Below are 12,530 nucleotides of genomic sequence, written 5' to 3'. Positions count from 1 at the left end.
GGGTGCACTTATACACTTGACCTTCATTAACCGTCACGCAATTAATATATAGGATAACATGCAAAACTTTTACTTTTTACTTATGATTTATCGACAAACTAGCAAATGCCTCTGCCTCGGAATTACAGTTACATTTTTGCTGCCAAAAGCTTATATTTTAATCACATTTGAAACACTCGCCGAAAAAATAGTCATGAGTTACAATTTTGGCATTATTTTGACTAGAGCAAAAAATTCTCCGGCAAAAAACAAATTTCTGAAATAGTTGCAAAGCTTTAGATGATCGAAAATTAAATTAAGGAAGATGTAAGGCAAGATGTGACGTTAAAATACAAGGTTTTATATGCGGAACGTCAATTTATCGCAGATAAAATCACGCTTTATTCTGATTTTAATGGATAGCTGATGGCTTTCTTGACTTTGAAAACAATTGTTTTCAGAAAAAAAAATTAAAAAAACATTTTTAAACGCTGTTTAACTTTGCATTTTCGTTCTTTGTCTATTTGGTACTTGGTCTCATTAATTACAGGTTACATATGACATTATTGTTGCTGTGGCAGGGTGCAAGTGTACAAATTCTAATGTTCTTTTTTTGAAATTCGTTATGAATTTACTGGCTTCGGCACGGGTTTTTCGCAAATAAAACTAACTTTTGATTTTTGTCTATATTTAACGTTCTTTTTGTAGACGTATGACAAATTCTGAATAATTACAGCTCTGAAGCGCTTCCTTTGGACGAGTAGACGAACCTATTTAATTACTTTATTTTGTAGCTAACGGCTTTTATGACTTTGAAAATAAATGTTTTCGAAAAAAAAACATGTAATAATTAATTTTGCCTCTTTTCATTTTTGGCCTACTTGTTACCTATTCTCATTCATGAGAAGGCCTATATCACATTTTTAGCGTTCGAGGAAGGCTCATTTGAACATAATTTGAGGGGCCACATATGGCCTTTTGGCTTTGACAGCGTTTTCTCGCAAGTTTAATTGAATTTATGTTGTTGTCTCTCTTTGTTGTTCTTTTTGTAACCGCATAAAATATTGAATAATGACAAGTCTTAATGCCCTCCTATAGAATCATATGTGATCATTATCATATTGGACGTTTTTATTTGCCATCTAATGGTTTTCCTTTCTCTGAAATTAATTGTTTTTAAAAATATAAGCCAATATTTTTTTCTTGGCTGTTTTTTTTCTTTTTTGTCTACTTGTTACCGAGCTTTCATACAGAAGGAACCTGTATGTTTTCAAGTGAAGTACAAGTTATTTTGTTTACTTCCGGTTTTATCCGACGCTATTTTGAGCTTGTTAGTATGTTTTTTTTCAAAAATGGACATAAAGTTTTGGATGTAATAAATATTTGTTGTTATGTATGTTTGATTTTGTTGTTCGTCTTGGCTTGCTTTCTTAATGATCTCATCAACCTAATGCGGCATTTTTTTTTTACTCCAATGGGTTATTTGCGTCGGAGGCAATCTTTGTTCAAACACATTTTTGTTGAAAAATACTTGAATTTTTGGGGTTTTCTATATGTTCCTCATTTTATAGACATTTATGCCAATAATGTGGATGAGCGGTGTCGGAACTTTATGTGCGAACGCACATTACCGAGCCTCCTTTTTGTTCTTTAATATTCAGTTTAGAAGTTTTTCATGCTTTCAACAATACGCACAAGCGCATATAGGAAATATTAAAGCACACATCCTAAGATCTAATCAGTGAGAAATCGCGCAATTTTCCCCATTTGTCTCAGTGATTCGTGCTCCTGCTTAATACGTCACTTCATAGACCAGGGTTCAGTTCCTACTTGTTAAGGTTTCTTTCGCTCGATGTTTCACCTGAATTATTTTGCTCTATAAGCCTCTTAAAAATGGCGTTGGGTGCACTTATACACTTGACCTTCATTAACCGTCACGCAATTAATATATAGGATAACATGCAAAACTTTTACTTTTTACCTATGATTTATCGACAAACTAGCAAATGCCTCTGCCTCGGAATTACAGTTACATTTTTGCTGCCAAAAGCTTATATTTTAATCACATTTGAAACACTCGCCGAAAATATAGTCATGAGTTACAATTTTGGCATTATTTTGACTAGAGCAAAATTTCTCCGGCAAAAAACACATTTCTGAAATAGTTGCAAAGCTTTAGATGATCGAAAATTAAATTAAGGAAGATGTAAGGCAAGATGTGACGTTAAAAAACAAGGTTTTATATGCGGGGCTTCAATTTATCGCAGATTAAATTGAATCCTCAATTCAAAGCAAAAACTTATATCTCGAAATTTTTTCAGCGAGCAAAATGTAAGGTGGAGCTGTGGATGTATTTAGCAACGACCATCCATGGAAAAGTTTCACTTCATAAAATCTCCAAGCAGGAAAATAAACATAACTTAAAATAGTATTCTTCATATGGGGACTTGGAAACATAGTGTACTAACCACCAATTAGTTATCAGTGCAATATTTATCAGTGGCATATTTATCACTGCAGAAACATGCATTAATTTGCTCACACAAACCTACAAAATTCTTGACAGGGAAAACGGTTCTACCTGATGTTGGTCGGATACATCAGCTGCAGCTGAGGGCACAGCAACTGGTGATGTGGGGTGTGAGGATGCTCCCTCGACTGAGGATTGGGCGTCCTGGATTGGTCCGAGACCCTCTCCCTTCTGCACTCGCTTCTTGAACAGCTCATTTCTCCCAACTGGCTTCAGAGTCACTTTGGCGTCATTACGCATCGACTCAAGTTGTTGGGACATTCCTTGCTGAAAAACACCACGAAGATTGCCACCAATTTTTGTGATTGACGATCTGCTTCTGAAACTCTCGTCTATTCAGGTAGTAAGGATATGACCATTTTCAGGAAATTCTAAGGCCTTTATATCAGCATATAATAGATATATTTTATAAAGCTACCTTGGAGTAAACTGAACAAACCATCATTAGCGCACATCGCATATTCAGAGTTCTAAACCTTGATACCGGGTAGACAAAGATGCATTTTAATGTGAAAAATACCCTTGCACAAATAAAGATCGGCTCAGCATGTTCAGATCTTTTCCAGCACAACTAAAGCATATTCATTATTTAAGAGGGCCTTTTAACTTCATCTATATTGCCATTCTACAATCCGTGATAAACTAAAACAACTGCTTCTTTTAACTGTTGCAGAATTTTTTGTAGTTTTCCAGGAATTCGTATGACCTTTAAGTAGTTGTGATTCCGATTGCACTGACAATATCGATATCTATAAGCTCCTTCTTACTGGAGTAGTAATGAATAGCAATTTAGCGCCCACCAACCGGGTTTAACAAATCAAATACAAAGACGTCTTTAACCAGGCTAAGGTAAACAAAAACTGAACTTTACAGCTTGTATAGTTACCATGCAGAACAGCTACAAACATAAAAGGTTAGTTTGAAAACGGCTTCAGAAAGAGAACAAAAGAGTTCAAACATTGCCGTGAGTCATTGTTTCAATCGTTTTTCTAATACATGAGGTTGAGATTAAGTTGTGAAGAGAAGAAACTATCCACCAAAAGATCATGGTCAAATTATCCTAACATAACCGACCAGCGACAGACGAATTGCTCTCAAAGTGCCGGTCGCCTTCGGCAGTAGCCAGCTGGGGATCAGGAATGCTAGCATTAGGGCGGCGAGGGGGGCTGAGCGATGTGTGCGTGGGGGGGATGTTCGGGCGAGTGGGGTGATTGCGGGGAGGGGTGACTGAGGGGGGGGGGGGGGGGGGGGTGACCGAGCAAAAACTTTAACAAAAGTTTTTGCTCAAAATTTTAGAAAGGGGCGTCTTCACAAACTTTCAAATTTGAAGCTTTTAAAACTTGTGGAGCTGTGGGTGGTGGAGCTGTAGATGTATTTAGCAACGACCATCCATGGAAAAGTTTCACTTCATAAAATCTCCAAGCAGGAAAATAAACATAACTTCAAATAGTATTCTTCATATGGGGACTTGGAAATATAGTGTACTAACTGCCAATTAGTTATCAGTGCAATATTTATTAGTGGCATATTTATCACTGCAGAAACATGCATTAATTTGCTCATACAAACCTACAAAATTCTTGACAGGGAAAACGGTTCTACCTGATGTTGGTCGGATACATCAGCTGCAGCTGAGGGCACAGCAACTGGTGATGTGGGGTGTGAGGATGCTCCCTCGACTGAGGATTGGGCGTCCTGGATTGGTCCGAGACCCTCTCCCTTCTGCACTCGCTTCTTGAACAGCTCATTTCTCCCAACTGGCTTCAGAGTCACTTTGGCGTCATTACGCATCGACTCAAGTTGTTGGGACATTCCTTGCTGAAAAACACCACGAAGGTTGCCACCAATTTTTGTGATTGACGATCTGTTTCTGAAACTCTCGACTATTCCGGTAGTAAGGATATGACCATTTTCAGGAAATTTTAAGGCCTTTATATTAGCATATAATAGATATAATTTATAAAGCTACCTTGGAGTAAACCGAACAAACCATCATTAGCGCACAATCGCATATTCAGAGTTCTTAACCTTGATACCGGGTACACAAAGATGCATTTTAATGTGAAAAATACCCTTGCACAAATAAAGATCGGCTCAGCATTTTCAGATCTTTTCCAGCACAACTAAAGCATATTCATTATTTAAGAGGGCCTTTTAACCTCATATATATTGCCATTCTACAATCCGTGATAAACTAAAACAACTGCTTCTTTTAACTATTGCAGAATTTTTAGTCGTTTTCCAGGAATTCGTATGACCTTTTTAGTAGTTGTGATTCCGATTGCACTGACAATATCGATATCTATAAGCTCCTTCTTACTGGAGTAGTAATGAATAGCAATTTAGCACCCACCAACCGGGTTTAACAAATCAAATACAAAGACGTCTTTAACCAGGCTAAGGTAAACAAAAACTGAACTTGACAGCTTGTATAGTTACCATGCAGAACAGCTACAAACATAAAAGGTTAGTTTGAAAACGGCTTCAGAAAGAGAACAAAAGAGTTCAAACATTGCCGTGAGTCATTGTTTCAATCGTTTTTCTAATACATGAGGTTGAGATTAAGTTGTGAAAAGAGAAGAAACTATCCACCAAAAGATCATGGTCAAATTATCCTAACATAACCGACCAGCGACAGACCAATTGCTCTCAAAGTCCGGTCGCCTTCGGCAGTAGCCAGCTGGGGATCAGGAATGCTAGCATTAGGGCGGCGAGGGGGGTGAGCGATGTGTGCGTGGGGGGGGGGGGGATGTTCGGGCGAGTGGGGTGATTGCGGGGAGGGGTGACTGAGGGGGGGGGGGGGGGTGACCGAGCAAAAACTTTAACAAAAGTTTTTGCTCAAAATTTTAGAAAGGGGCGTCTTCACAAACTTTCAAATTTGAAGCTTTTAAAACTTTGCGATATACAGAGGGTTTTGGATAATGAAGAACCAATTGAGGTATTCGTTTTATTATGTACTAAGAAGCCTACCCGCATCTCCTCCCAGTTAGGTCTCTCAGATGCCAGAACATCGGCGGATCCGAGAGGCAACTCTGGCAGCTGTCTGTGTGACTTGATCCAGTGGTCACTCACAATGTTGTCAATTGTAGCTCGCTTCTTGGGATCCACAACTAGCAGCCTCTGGACGAGATCTTTGGCCTCTTTGGACACCCGATTCCACTCTCTGGGAGGGAACTGGAAATCCCCCTTGACAATGTGATCTCTCATCCCTGGTGACATGGCCATACCTCTCCTGCTGTAGAACGGAGGGTATCCACATAAGCTGAAATATTTAGAATCCTAATTTCCCTTCTATCAAAATTCACAGGACAACTACTACTGAAAAATTGACAATAGCATTCATCATGTTTTCGCCGGCTCTCAGGAAAAATATTTTCATGTCTGATAAGAACTCACAAATGCATCATTAAACTTTCATGATAGGTCGATCAGGGTCGAGGAACTAGCTTCATATACACACAGATTGCGCGCTGGGTTTGTTTCACATTCGCAACGTATATAACCTTAATTTCAGACTAATCCTCCACCATATTCTGCTCATTATAACACGCGTCACCAAAACATAACCAACTAACGTCGGGCAAATTGCTGCCAAACGACCTACGAGCGGTTGGCTTCGTCAGTAGCTAGGCACGGTTTAGTCAGGCTAGCTTTAGCTTAATTGAAAGGATGTGAGCGCAGCGGGGGGGGGGTGCACCGGGGGCTGATGGGGTGGCAACAGTGGGGGCTCAATCTCTAAGAACCGCCCTTCGCACCATAAGTATAAGTCTCCAAAACAGATTTTGTGAATCGCATACTTGAAGACTTGAGCTGAAAGGCTCTAAGAGCACTTAATGCCCGCTGGGCGCTACCTGTTTATCCCGTTTTTGAGGACGAAAAGTCAAATGCGTCAGACGAAAAATTGGTCAAGCGAAAAATCGCATAAAAAAAGACCGACAGGACTAATATAATTGCTACAATATTCGTTTGAGAGCAAATAATAAACACATATATCGGCTAATTTTAGAACGTGTTGAAATCAGGGACTAATTGTATAGATCTTTAAGAGTATTCGTAAGGATGAACGTTTTTCTTATCACTTCTTAGAATTATGGTCTAATTATATTTATAACTTGATTAGCAGACCTTCCTATATTGGTTGAATAAAATTGTCCATAACAGGAAGTCTACCAAAATAGAGAGAAGATACTCACAGAATGTAAATGATGACTCCGAGAGACCAACAGTCGCAAGACTTGTCATACGAATGTGTGTCTGTCCCCTTAGACTTGATCACTTCGGGAGCTGAAAAACCAAATTAAAAAAACTGTAATATCTTTATCAGCTAAGCATCGTTATCATAGACAGCTGACTACCTTCTCAAATAGGGATTTCTGCTTTATAGTGTAATCATCATCATATACAAAAACGTGGCGCAAAATTTGTTTACATAACGTTCTAAAAGAAATGAACATTTATTTCGGGTCCGCCACCTATTGTAGATTTTCAAATATCTTCTTTTTCAATCCGCGCTGAGATTTTAGCCAGCCATCTATACTACAGTGGGTTAGAATTTAAAAAACCTATTGAACCAAACGTGCTCTATGTTTTGTCAAGACGTTAAACGAAGAACTCTTTCGACACAACCTTACGAAACCACAAGACTAGTTTGACCGCTTTCTTCTGCACTCATAAAAAGTCTATTAGAAAACAATTATTTAGTTATGAAACCAATAAATATTAATTTACAAGAACAGAAATACTTTAACAAATTAATCTTCAAATAATTTAAGTTAACCAAATTTACAGATTTAACAAAGATTGACTTTGACAAATGTCAGAGGCAGGGGGTTTGTGGAAAATATAAACTATCACAAAATCAATAAACAGTCAGCTTGTGATAAACTTTGTGCAAAATTTTCAACAGAACTAAAAAATCTCTAATAACTAAATAAATAAATAAGATCTTTTCTGTTCAGTTTGGAAATGCAATGTGTGTTGCCAATACGATTTCCTAAAGTATAAATTGTTTGATTAAAGAGCATCTCTCGGGTTGGGAGTTGCGGTAGAGAGAGGCCGAGAGGAGCGCAACTTCGCCGCACATCATCACCTAGCCGGCAGATTGCCGGAAAATAGCCACCGTTGTCGCACTAGACGCACATCGGGATAGAAACAGAAAAAAATTGAAATTGACAAAAACTTTTCCTAATTTTCAAAAAAAGTTATAATTGATTGTGCAGTTTCAATTAGATTCTAAACCTACACTTACTTCAGCTTTTAAACTGAAGGGTATTAGGCTTAAAACTAATATCAGCTAGCGATCGCTCTAACGATCTTTGATAACCTAATGCACTAAAACTTAATGACCGGCTTTATCGTTTATCCCGTTTCTTTTGATTTTGCTCCTTTGACATTGACCGTATTCACTACATTGCGAAATTCAATGCGTGAAAGAATTTAGAATCCATTCAGTTGAAATAGTGAGTGAAGTAAGTCAGAAGTCAAACTTGAAAATCGTGACTTACGTAAAACGAAAAACGTGATCAAATGTAAAGCGAATTAAAAAACATAGCAGGACAAGTCCTGAAGTACAATTCAAAGAATTTTCATTGACTAAACAGAAAACTAGACCTAGAACGGACTATGAATGGATTGGGAAAACAATTTAGAAAAAAAACCCGATCCAAAAAAAATCGAAAAAACAGTAAAAATTGAAGTGAAATTGCCGCATGTGAACAAAAAACCACTAGCGAGAAAGCGAATTTTTGTTCAAACACCGCTTTCCCACTCTACTTTAAAATTAGAGCGAAAAAATTTCACGCCGCAAAACCACTCGCATTTTCGCTCCACTTCCTGTTTCGGCGTGACCAAAATCACTACTCCAATTTGACTTCAAAAATCATGAAAATGTGTGAACAGATCTTAAAAAAAAAGACAACGCCCCAATACAATTCAAATTCTTTGAATTGTAAAAAGGAGAGCGTCTAAATAATAGCCGTTTGAGAGGCTGACCGCGGCCATTAATCAAGCAACGACAACAAATTCATACTCCATTTCTTATATTTGCTCTTCAATTTAAACCAATCAGATTATTTGGCCAATCAAATTTAAGCATTCAACTCTAATTTTCATTTTTTCTCATTCAACTCTGAGCCCATTTCGCTCAAATTCCTAGCTCCAACAAAATTGGGGTTGGGAGGCGGTATTGAAAGAATAGATCTGATTAAATAAAAACAAGCGACTAACGTCGGGTGAATTGCTCTCAAACGACTGGCGAGCAATTGGCTTCGTCAGTAGCTATTTGCGGCTTAGCGAGGCTAGCTTTAGCTTATTTGAGGGGGTGGAGTGAGCATGAGCGGGGAGGGCGACGAGGGTCAGGGGGTTGAGAGCGCGGGTGGGGGGTTTAAGCTCTTGGGGTTACCGGTGCATTGAGGTGTAGTAAGGGGAGGAAATGAGGGGGACTGAGAACTAACCATCATATCATGAATTTATAGTTAAATAGTTTCGACTTATCGCATACTTACAAACTAGTGAGCCAAAAGGCTCTAAGGGAACTTAATCCTCTCCGGGCTTTACCTTTTTATCCCGAATTGGGAACGAAAAGTCAAAGGCGCCAGGTCAGAGAAAAAAATCGGTCAAGCAATAAATGGCCTTAAAAAAGTACTGAAGCACTAATATAATTGCTGCAAACTTCGTTTGAGAGCAATCAATAAATCACACGTAGCTAATTATTTTTCGGAGCTGGTTATACTTTAAATAGTAGCAAAATGATAAGACAAAGCTGATACAATTGAGTTATGTATTGCAGTTTCCGTATTTGTAATATTTCTTGCTCGCTCTTTCCCTATACAGCCTCCGTTCAAAATGTCTCAATGATTACGGAAAAATTATTGTAAGTGCCCACTTTAGGTTCCGAGCCCATTGTGGGCGACTATCTTTGGGAAAGAGCCCTTAGCTTTGGTCCATTTATTGCAATCTTAATCTGATATCCTCTCAAGTCTATTCTGGTTTCGCCTGGCTCTGGAATTGGTTCCTGATGCGTTTCAAGAATAGCGGATTCATCGAGGCAGGTCTCAGTAGGATTTTCTGTTGGGTTCTGAACACGTCAGTCGGTGGGTGTGCGATGGCGTTCTAAACAAACCCACACAAAACAAATGTACAAAACAAATCAGTTTTATAATTATGAACAAAATGTGAAAGTCAGAGAATAAATAACAATCAAAACAAATGATTTTGCTGTCATGAAAAACTTCTTCTCCACAAAATTCTTCTCTGTCAACTTTGATTGACTATCTTAATTCAATTCTCGTGCGTATTAATTTTTCTAAAAGTAAATTCTTTATATCGCTTGAGACAAAACGTTCCTTTTCAAGCCATGCTTCACAGATACAGTCTAAAAGATATTATACAATGTATACTACTTTGAATTGTATACAATCGCATTTAATTACGTCTGGCGAGTTGAACTAAAATTGTCATAAAAAACGGTCAGACGTCAAAAAAAATTGCTTTTGCTTCACTATAATTCTAACAAATTTCAAAATTCACACAAACTTCAATTATTGAACATGCTTAATTTAATCCTAACTACGTATGATAACAAAAACTTCCGATAATTTGGGGTACAGAAACGGTGGGTGTGCGATAGCTACAAAAGTAACCTTTTACACCATGAAAACATAGCCGACTAACGTCGGGCGAATTGCTCTCAAACGACCGGCGAGCGATTATCTTTGTCAGCCACGGTTCAGTGAGGATGTCTTTAGCTTATTTAAAGGAGCGTGAGGAGAGCGCAACGGGGGGGGGATGAGGTGGCGCAACATATCGGGGGGCCAACGGTGGGAGGGCGGTTTTTGGTTGCACTGGGCCGGGTTTTTGGCTGCAGGGTGGGGATTGGGGAGGAATGGGGTGAAGTGAGGGGGGGGGGCTGATGTGGGATGTGTGCGTGAGGGGGGGGGGGGGGAGGGAGGTGGGCGTGTCAACTTCTCGGAACCGCCCTTCTTACCATAAGTATAAGTCTCCAAAACAGTTTCTGTGAATCACATACTTGGAGACTAGTGAGCTGAAAAACTCTACGAGTGCCCGCTCGTAATGCCCGCTGGGCGCTACCTGTTTATCCCGTTTTTGAGGAAAAAAGTCAAATGGATTAGAACAAAATTGGGTCAAGCAATCAATCGCATAAAAAACCGACAGGACTAATCTAAGTGCTACAAACTTCGTTTGAGAGCGATTACAATAACAGCAACTTAGCATTTCGATGAATCGTCTAGAAAAAATAAGATTCAATTAGAACTAGATTCAACTAGTAGAACTCTAGAAGAAAGCAAACGTAATTCTCTCGGCCTTTAGAAGTTTGTCTGTCGTCTTTCGACGAAAGGTCAAATCGGTAAAAAAAACTCAAATACAGACAAAGAGAACCCAAAAAATTGCATTAAACTGTGCATGAGAGTAACTTAAATAGAGCAGCTAAAACTTAAAAACGTCAAAACATTATGTAATTCCAAGTTTTCTCAAAACAAAAAAAACAAAGATCGTTATTAATCTCTCCGTAAATCTATGGAAACTATATTCTGGCTGTTTGAATAATGATTGTTGATATTCCTAGGTAAAAAGTTTATACAATCTCTAATTACATTTAATGCGTGCAGAAGTCAATTTCTTGAGCGAGGTGTCATATATGATCAATAAATCATCACAAGACTGGCTAAAAATCTTATAAAAATAGAGTATTAAAAACAGCATGCACGGAAGCTCAGCAAGAGAAAAAATTGCATTTCAACTTCATGGCGGAAAATCAAATCCTCGTAATAAATAGGGAAAACGACGAAAAAAAACGTAACAGGACAGCAACTAAAAAGCAGTTGCTTGTCGGATAAATGTGTTGATTACACAATATTGTATCACAGAAATAAGTGAGCCAGAAGGGCGAACTTGTCATGAAGGAAAAAACTGCTAGCAAAAAAATGGGCAAGCAACGGCGGGCGAAGTATCAGCCAATTTGAAAGAATTCGTCAAAAAGGCAGTACTAAAACCAAAACTGTAAACGTCACCGACTAACGTCGGCCGAATTGCTCTCAACAGACCGACTGGCTCCATCAGTAGCTAGCCACGTTTTAGTGAGGCTAGCTTTAGCTTAATTGAAGGGGCGTGAGGTGAGAGCAGCGGGGTGGGGGTGTGCACCGCAGCGGGGGAGGGGGGGCAACATTGGGGGGGGGGGAGGCAACGGTGGGAGGTGATCTTTGGCTGCACGGGGCCCTTACGGCCTGAGAGATGTGCAGACGTGGGGATCGAGGCAGGGGGGGCTGATAAGGGACGTGGGGATCAATTTCTAAGAAGCGCTCTTCACACTATAAAAGCAAGTCTCCAAAACAGTTTCCGTGAATTGCATACCTAGAGACTAGTGAGCTAAAGCCTCTAAGAGATCTTAATACCCACCGGGCTCTACCTCTTTGTCCCGCTTCTAAAGAAATCAGTCAAGCGAAAAATTGCATAAAAGACCAACAGGATTAATTAAGTTTCTATAACCTTCGTTTGAGAGCAATTAACAATGATCTCGTAAAAGTGCTAGTTCCAATCGTTCGTCATAAAACATTTCTACTATAATTCAGCGTTAATGAGGGTAATAGAATATGACATCACGCCACAAAACAGCAGCTGACGTGCGGCAAAAGAGTTAAGGAGAGATAAAAAACGTGAACAAGAGGAAAGAAACCCCAACGGACAGAGACACACACACACACACACACACACACACAGAGAGAGAGAGAGAGAGCTATGACTATTTTCCATGATGAGATTCGACTGGGCAACTTCTATTTCTCTAGCCCTGTTTGTGATTATTCGAAAATACTCAAAAAAAACTTAGTTGCAAATATTTATACTTTTTAAAATTTGCGTAAATTCGTTATACTAAAATCTTGAAAAACATTCCATTATAACACAAAACTATGAAGTTAGCTATTATTGAACCCTGGGGGAAAATTCTTATCTTGAGGCTGGAGAAACCTAAAAAAAAAATAAAAAATTTGAGAAATTTCAAGTT

At 38.8% G+C, this 12,530-nt stretch overlaps 3 protein-coding genes across 5 annotated transcripts in view; all 3 read right to left on the bottom strand.

Moving 5' to 3' along the window:
• The window catches only part of LOC142353108 (MAP kinase-activated protein kinase 2-like), a 256,806-nt gene that overhangs the window by 22,208 nt on the left and 222,068 nt on the right, over window positions 1-12,530 (bottom strand). For both annotated transcript variants that reach the window (XM_075405313.1, XM_075405314.1), the window contains exons 6-9: window positions 6,703-6,793; window positions 5,480-5,771; window positions 4,112-4,327; window positions 2,561-2,776 (exon numbers count right to left, since the gene is read on the bottom strand). In XM_075405313.1, the coding sequence (XP_075261428.1) occupies window positions 2,561-2,776; window positions 4,112-4,327; window positions 5,480-5,771; window positions 6,703-6,793 (815 nt within the window). The remainder of the gene's footprint in view (window positions 1-2,560; window positions 2,777-4,111; window positions 4,328-5,479; window positions 5,772-6,702; window positions 6,794-12,530) is intronic.
• LOC142353110 (uncharacterized) overlaps window positions 1-12,530 on the bottom strand; it is a 576,000-nt gene that overhangs the window by 552,452 nt on the left and 11,018 nt on the right. The window lies entirely within an intron of this gene.
• Window positions 1-12,530, bottom strand: part of LOC142353113 (uncharacterized) — a 70,839-nt gene that overhangs the window by 47,293 nt on the left and 11,016 nt on the right. The window lies entirely within an intron of this gene.

The sequence above is a fragment of the Convolutriloba macropyga genome, chromosome 14, assembly GCF_964194025.1.
Source record: "Convolutriloba macropyga chromosome 14, txConMacr16.3, whole genome shotgun sequence".
NCBI lineage: Eukaryota > Metazoa > Xenacoelomorpha > Acoela > Convolutidae > Convolutriloba > Convolutriloba macropyga.
The sequence above is the reverse complement of the archived record's forward strand: the minus strand, read 5'-3'. Positions and strand labels throughout refer to the sequence as shown.